We start from the raw sequence: 8,204 nt of genomic DNA, 5'->3' as shown, positions 1-8,204 counted from the left end.
GCTTGATGTATATAGATATCATTGTGGCCCTGTTATGTTTTCTCTTCCCAGGAATAGATACTTCAAAGGGCTTGAGGTGGACTCATCACCATGAGCTTTGAAATGGAACAGGAGGTGGAACAGTAACTGGGGGCTGCCTCTCTGTAAGTCCAGGTGAGAGTTGGGTGAATTTGGACAAGAGCTGGGAGCATGGAAAAGGAACCATGGAATTTGGGAGCCAGCCTACAGTAAAAATGAAAGGACCTTTCCTTGGGTACTTTGTAGTGGCTGACAAGACCATGATTTACTGTGACCTAGGGGTGAGAGAACTTTGTACTTTGTGCTTTGTACCCCTTAAGGATGATTGAGTTAAGGATGATTGGAAGCTACTCTACAAATCAAGAAGAAAGAAGACTTTCTGACTGAGGAGATTAAGACAATGTGACCTAGGGGTGGGAGATCTTTGTACTTTTTATCCCTTAAGGAGGATTGCTCCTTAAGGATAGTTGAGTTAAGGACTTAGTGGATGATATTTTTGTTTAAAACTATGTGGCCACTTTAGTGATAAGTTGTTATATTATATCATTGTGAATGCTGTACTTTGGTTTCTGTGAATGTTTTTTTTTTTTCTTTTTGGAGAGCAATTGGGGTTAAGTAACTTGCCCAAGGTTACAGGCTAGTTTTTGTGTGGGTGTTAAGTATCTGAGCCTGGGAATGAACTAGGGTTCTGACTACAAGTCAGTGCTTTACTCATTGAGCCACCTAGCCACCCCTCTGTGAATGTTTTGCTTTAGTTTACTGTTGAATAAATAGAGTTCACTATACTATGTTATCACAACCTTAGAGCTATTCACAGCAGCAGTCCTTTTGGACAGCTGCTCATGTTTGACTTTACAAGCTACTTGAAAGGCAGGACTTCTGTCTCCCACAGTTGCAGGGAAAGGACCCTGACCCCACCTTTTGGTAAACTAAAACTGGAGCAGACATATATTTAGGGTATAGAAGTACCCAGAATAAGTCAACAAACATTCATTAAGTGTCTACTATATGACAGGCATTTTAAATCCTGGAGATACAAAGAAAAAAAATAGTTCCTGCCCTCAGAGAGGTCAATTATTAAATCATATGAATGAAGAGATAAGACCTAGAGTTGTTCCCACAACCTGAACACTTCTGAAATAGAGCCTGGAGAGGGAGGATTAGTCCTATCCGGGCACTCCCTTACCACTTGAAAAAGGCAAGAGAGCTCCTACTCTACTCTTATTCTCACTCTTTAGTATCCAAACTAAAGGTGGCTAAGATCTATTTTCATAAAAAGGCAAACCTACCTCCCACAACTCATGGGGAGGCAGGGAAGGGAAAAGGAAAAGCCGCAGCATAGGCAAAAAAAAAAAAAAACAGATATTAGTAAAACCTAAGCAAAGCTTCCAAGACATTTTGGAAATGAAGGGTGAGGGGAAGACCAGAAGGAGGGAAGAAGACCAGAGATTCCTTGAATTCAAACCATGATCTGGAGATGAATAAAAATGGGGGCCATTGGGGTGGGGAGACAAAGAGAGAGTCAGGAAGTAACTGCCAGAATCAGGCATGAGCAACTGTATTCTAGGCAGCACTTCAAAGCATAACTGAAGGAAATAAGGAAGAATTGATTCCTGAAGTCCAACCAAACAGAAATGAACTTCCAAATCCCTTCTCCCCTTACCAAGGCCTTTTCCTTCCACTATACTTGGGGGGAGCTTGGGAGGAGATGAAGAATACAGTTATAGTTTCTTTCAGGAACCCTAATTTTCTATTTTCTTAAAATCTCAGGCCATGGTTCTAGAGTAGCATCTTCATTCCCAACATTAGGGACAGAAGTGCGGAGCCAGAAGCCCAGGAATAAAAAATTTGGACTTTCACCTCCTAAGAGAAATGAAAGAGAAAAAGCAGAGACAGAATCAGGAAAGTTGGGGCTTCCTTTTCCTAGAAATCTTTCTTATACTCCACCACCCCTCTTTTCTAAGAACAATCTCAGCTATACCTTCTCTTATCACTCTTGCAATAAGATACTTTAATACTTTTCTCTCACCCCCAAAGTTAAATAGCCTAAGCAGATGAAATAATTAGATGAGGCATTGTAATTGGTTAGCCTAGAACCCCAAATAGGTTGGAGGCCTAGGACACTTGGAAGCCTACCCTAAGATAAAAATATATATATATCATTTACTCTATGTGTACCTAAATATCCGGCAAAAAGTTGTTTCCTTCATCATACTGGGGGAGGAGGGTAAGTGGAGAAAGTGTTTCCTTCAGGAACTTAGAGAGATATTGATGAACAAAGGGGCTTATTGAAGCAAATATGGAGATTTATTTAACGGCATGAATTGTCACTGAGTGCAGTGAGGGTTTAGCTCTGATGGAAATCCTGAGAGTTCATTGAAAAGGCTACTAAGCAGGTTACAGAGTGGGAAACAGAGTTACTGAAAGGGTTAGTTATGCAAGAATAAGATATAAGAGACATGGCTTTACAAGTTGTCAGAAAAAGACTAGCACTCTTAGGTGACCATAGTTTTGGAAGGTAATAACCCCACTTACCCCTTAATACTATACTTTCCTTCTGTTGATTATCTCCAATGAGCCCTTCCTATATCTTGTTTATATATAATTGGCTATAAGTTGGTAACATGGCACCCCATTAGACAGTGAGTTCTGAGAATGTGTACAGTCTTGGCTCTCACACCCTAAAATGTGAGTTCCTTCTAAAGCATGAGGTATCATGGTGCCCCATACAATAGTGAGATCCTTGAGATCAGGGATAGTTTTTTTTTTCTTTTTTCATATACCTAGTGCTTAGCACAATGTCTAATACAAAATAAGTGCTTAGTAAATGCTTATAGACTACCATAATTATACCTCATCTAGGATATCCTGTGTAACAAATTTGGGGAATGATATTGGCGTGTGTCAAAAGAACAGCGACCAAAACAGTGACATCATGTCATATGAGAATCAACTGAAGAAACTGGGGGAAGAGAAAGTTCTGTTGGGTGCTAGAGTGAGATATACATTGTGACTCCAGAAGGAACAAGATAGGACCAATGGAAAGAGGCAACAAGGAGGTTGACTTTTAATCAACATAAGAAAGAATTGCCCAATAATCATTGTAGTCCAACAATGGAGCAATGTCTTAATAGATAATGAGCTCTCTGGTTCTGAAAATATTTAAACAGAGGTTACATGGTCACCTGTCCAGAATTTTATATAGGTATTCATGAAGTAAGGTGCTTCTTCCTCTAAAATGTGAGCAGTTACATTTGCTGAAAAGGGCAGGAAAAAGCATTTTTGCATAAAGAAATAAACTAACTTGGAAAGAATGTAAAAAATACTGTCTCTTACACATATAAAAAGTTGAGCACTAAAATGGGCAGAAAAGATAGGTGGCACAGTGAATAACAGCGCTGGCCCCAGAGTCAGAAGGACCCAGGATCGGTTCCAGCCTCAGATGCTTAACACTCACACAAAAAACTGGCCGTGTAACCTTGGGCAAGTTACTTAACCCCAATTGCTTTAACAAAAATGGGCATAAAAAGAATGTTTTTTACTAAAAATTTACAAAATGCAAGTGTAAGGAAATGTAATTGTCAGAGTCACAGAATGTTAAGGGATAGTTTAAAAAATGCAGAATGACTGATGCTGTAGGTAATTATGGTCCCTCAGTTCATTTGCATGTAAACATTGTAGACTGGAAGCTCACAAAATAATAAAACGAACAACTATTTGAAAACTATAGGAGTAGTTTTAAAAATGGTTAGGTTTATAACTAACAGGGAAGTTCATGAGTTTTTAAACTCATAAAGAAAAAGGTGAATCGATAAGTATGATGATACACTAATTTGAGTCATTGAAAATAGTGAAAAAAGGCCAAGATAGTGGAGTAAGGCAGGAACTTGCTGGAATTCTCCAAAAATCAACTCCAAACAACTATGAAATCATGCCCAAAATGAATTCTGAAGCAGCAGAACCAACAAAAAGTCAGGGTGTAACAATTTTCCAGCCCATCAATGTAGAAGGTTGGAAGGAAAAGTCTGTATCACTTCAGTAAAAGAGGAATGCTGTTCAGTTCAGGCAGTGTCTAAGTAAGCCAGCAACAAGCCACCCACTAGAAAACCAGTAGTAAGTTACTAAGCCCCTGGTACAGGTCAGCAGACATCCTGTGGCCCTAGTACATCAGAACAGTGACTAGGCCCCACAGCCCCAGTGCAAGGAGCTTGGGATAGTGCCTGCTCCACACCAGTAGCAAAACCCAACTTTAACATAATCTTTTTTTTTTTTAAGTCATGAATTGGATTGGAAAAATGAAGGGAAAAAAACAAACAAATGAAAAACAAGAATCTGACTGTAGAAAGTTACTATGGTGACAGGGAAGATCAAAACACAAACTCACAAGAAGACAACAATGTCAAAATAGTTACATGTGAAACCACAAAGAAAAATGTGAAATGGTCTTAGCATGCCTGCTTCCCCCCAAAAAAATAAATAAATAAATAACATACACAGAAACAAACTTGGAAGAGCTCCAAAAGGATTTTAAAAATCAAATGAAAGAGAGAAGAAAATGGGAAAAGAAATGAGAGTGATGCAAGAGAAATTATGAAAAAGGAGTCAACAGTCAGTAAAAGAAGCATACAAATAAATGAAAAGAGATATACAAAAAATCACAAAAGAAAACAACTACTTAAAATCTAAAACTGACTAAATCTAAAAGGAGGTTACAAAAGCTCACTAAAATAATTTCTTAAAAATTAGAATTGGGCAAGTGGAAACTAATGATTCCATGAGACATCAAGAAACTACATCTATCTATCTATCTTTCTGTCTGTCTGTCTATCTTATAAAACTTTGAAAAATAGAAGAAAGTATGAAATATTCTACTAGAAACACAACTGAACTGGAAAATAGATCCAGGAGAGATAACTTAAGAATTGTTAGACTAACTGAAAGCCATTATCAAAAACAAAAACAAAAAACCCTAGACATTGTCTTTAAAGAAATTATCAAGGAAAATTGCCCTGATATTCAAGGACCAAAAGATAAGTGAATTCAGCCAAATAGTTAAAGAACTAATATCATATAAACTATTTGAAAAAGTTGGCAAAGGAGTCCTATCAAATTTCTTTTATGACATGAACATGGTGCTGATACTTGAACCAGGAAGAAGAAAAACAGAAAGAAAATTATAGATCAATTTCCCTAATGAATATTGATTTAAAAAAAGTTAAATAAAACACTGACAAGAACATTACAGCAACATATCACAAAGATCATACACTATAACCAAGTGTGATTTACACCAGAAATATAGGGCTAGTTTGATGTTAGGAAAACTATCAGCATAATTGACCATATCAATAACAAAGCCAAGAGAAATCATGTGATTATCTCAATAGATATGGAAAAAAAGCTTTTGACAAAATACAGTGCCCATTTCTAATAAAAACACTAGAGAGCATAGGAATAGAGTTTTCCTTAAAATTAGTAATATCTATCTAAAATCTTCCATAAGCATTATCCATAATGGGGATAAGCTAGCCATCCCAGTATAGTCAGAGGCAAAGCAAGTATGTCCATGTGAACAGATACAAAGCATAATAGTAGAATCATTTTCTTATAATCTTAAAATCCCCAAATCTTGGAGAAGTCCACTTTACAGCAGGACACATTTCAATGTCCCTTTAATGAGCAAATTCCCCTAGTGTTGAGATCTAGTGAGGATGACAAAGCGGAATTTAGCTACCTGTCACCCTCCTGAGGGAAGTGGCCTGTTCCCCAGCAATAAGCATCACAATGTTAAAGACTGGTCCACATCATTGCCCCTATTTCATAGGTGCAGAAATTGAAACCAGGACCAAGAGATGGCCAAAGATATCATGTATCATGTAGCCTAGTTCAAATTCTTCTTCCTGGGGTTATTTGGAGAATGGCTCTTTGCGATACCTGATCCTATTATGCTATTAGAGGTAGAGGCCCTCGATTCAGAAGAACCTGGGTTCAAATCTGGTCCCAGAAAGTTACTAGCAGTTTGACCCTGGGCAAGTTATGAACTGTTTGTCTCCACCCCTCATCTGTAAAATATACTGGAGAAGGAAATGGCAAACGACTCCAGTATCTTTGCCAAGAAAACCCCAAATGGAGTCACAGAGAGCTGGAAAACACTGAAACCACACACACACACACCATATAGGAAGAAGTAATAGGAAACCTTATTCTCCAGAAACCAGGTTCAAAACTCATCTCCTCTAGGTAGCCTACCTTAATCAACTTCCCTTTCTCCCCTTACTCATAAATATATAAATTCAGGTTGTTAACAGCTAGAAGTGCATTAGGTCAGGGGCATTAGCAACCCAGGACCTTGCCAGCCCCTTGGGGCCAGCAGGCTTCACAAGGTAAGCAAAACTCTTGTTCAAGCAAGATTAATATGTAATTTGGAAATGTTTAAACAAAGTAAGTAAAAATATAATACATCATAAATAATGTTAATTTGTAGTTTTTTCAGTCAATATGTGCCCCCCTCAGCTATCTGTTTTTATTTTAAATTAATAATATTGCCTTAGAAGTCATATAATCCAACCCTCTGTCCTCATTTTACAGTCGATCTCTCTTCCATTTCTTTTTCCTTGGCACCAATGAACCTGTATATACCATCTTCATTTTCACTGATTTCTATTTTTCTCCATTTTTGTCTTTGCCCTGAGAATGTGTCCAGTCTTGGCTCTCAGATTCTAAAAGGGGCATTCCTACAAGAGTATGGTGCCCCCTTCAACTGAGAGCTTCTTGAGGACAGAGTTCTATTACCATGCTCTTCCCCCGGGCCACCAAAGAACAGGTTCCCTGAGTACAGGCCTCTATCTTTTCCCATTAGCACAGGGCCATGCTTCCCTGTAGACAGGGAGTCTTGTGTCTTTTTCTGAGAGTAGTAATTTCTTTCACAACAGGAAAGTTATGTCAGAGATGTGGTAGGATCTCCGAGAGGTCAAGTTTTAGGCCTGAACTGGGCCCCTCTGTAGCAGTCGCAATGCTCCATCCCGGATCTGTTTGGTCTTCATGCCATAAATAATGGGGTTCAGCATAGGAGGAACCACAAGATACAGGTCAGCCAGGAGTATGTGCACATGGCGTGGTACATGCTGCCCAAACCTCTGGGTATAGAAGGAAAAAAGTCCTGGAGTATAGAAAAGCAGAATGACCCCAAGGTGAGAGCCACAGGTCCCAAAGGTCTTGGCTCGTGCCTCCTTGGAGGACAGTGCTAACACTGCCCGCAGGATGAGAGCATAGGAGAGTGCAATGCAGATGGAATCAACTCCCACAACCAGGGTAGCTGCGGTGATGCCATACACATTATTGGCACGTGTGTCATCACATGCTAGCTTCACCACAGCCATGTGTTCACAGTAAGAGTGAGCAATCACCTGCCCACAGTAATGCAGTCTCGCTAGGAGGCAGGTCAGTGGGGTCATGAGCCCGAGGCCCCGTAATGCAGCAGCCATGCCCATACGACCCACAGTCCCCAGTGGCAACAAAGTACCATAGTGTAAAGGACGGCAGATGGCCACATACCGATCAATGGCCATGGCCAGCAGGATGCCTGACTCTACAGCTGAGAAGCCGTGAATGAAGAACATCTGTGTAGCACAGGCACCAAAGGTGATCTCAGCTGTGCCTGCCCAGAAGAGAGCGAGGAGCCTGGGCACTGTGGAGGTGCAGAGAACCAAGTCAATGGCAGAGAGCATGCATAGGAAGAGGTACATGGGCTGGTGCAGCCCTGGCTCTGTCCAGACCACCAGCAGGACAGCCAAGTTACCCAGGACAGCCATGACATACATGGAGCAGAACGGGAATGCGATCCAGAAGTGGGAGACCTCCAGGCCTGGGATGCCCATCAGGACGAAGGTGGCAGAACTAACATGGCTGTGGTTGTAGAGTGTCATCGCCCCGTGTCAGAAAGGGGAAGAAAGGGGTTGTAACTTCCAGTAACAAGGGATGTCACTGACCTTCTCTGAGATCTAGGTTGTGTGCCATGGAGAAAATGAGGCAGCTGCAATCCATCTCAATAGAGAAAGGACTGAAAAGACAGTGTAAGGGACTCAGATTAGGCCTTAAGAATAACTCCTAGAGAGATAGGGGGTTGTGAGGTACTAGGATCTAATGGAAAGGAGAAAATACTATCCCCTTCTCTGAGGAAGAAGAGT

The 8,204-nt window shown here is 40.2% G+C and overlaps 1 protein-coding gene across 1 annotated transcript; it reads right to left on the bottom strand.

Moving 5' to 3' along the window:
* Window positions 1-6,995: 6,995 nt before the first annotated feature.
* Window positions 6,996-7,943, bottom strand: LOC138167798 (olfactory receptor 52P1-like). The gene has a single exon (XM_069096759.1). It carries the CDS (start codon window positions 7,941-7,943, stop codon window positions 6,996-6,998), a length of 948 nt encoding a protein of 315 aa, XP_068952860.1.
* Window positions 7,944-8,204: the final 261 nt, after the last annotated feature.

The sequence above is a fragment of the Petaurus breviceps genome, unplaced genomic scaffold, assembly GCF_028583685.1.
Source record: "Petaurus breviceps papuanus isolate PSGF00001 unplaced genomic scaffold, PetGlider_PUasm1.0 306, whole genome shotgun sequence".
Taxonomy (NCBI): domain Eukaryota; kingdom Metazoa; phylum Chordata; class Mammalia; order Diprotodontia; family Petauridae; genus Petaurus; species Petaurus breviceps.
The sequence above is the reverse complement of the archived record's forward strand: the minus strand, read 5'-3'. Positions and strand labels throughout refer to the sequence as shown.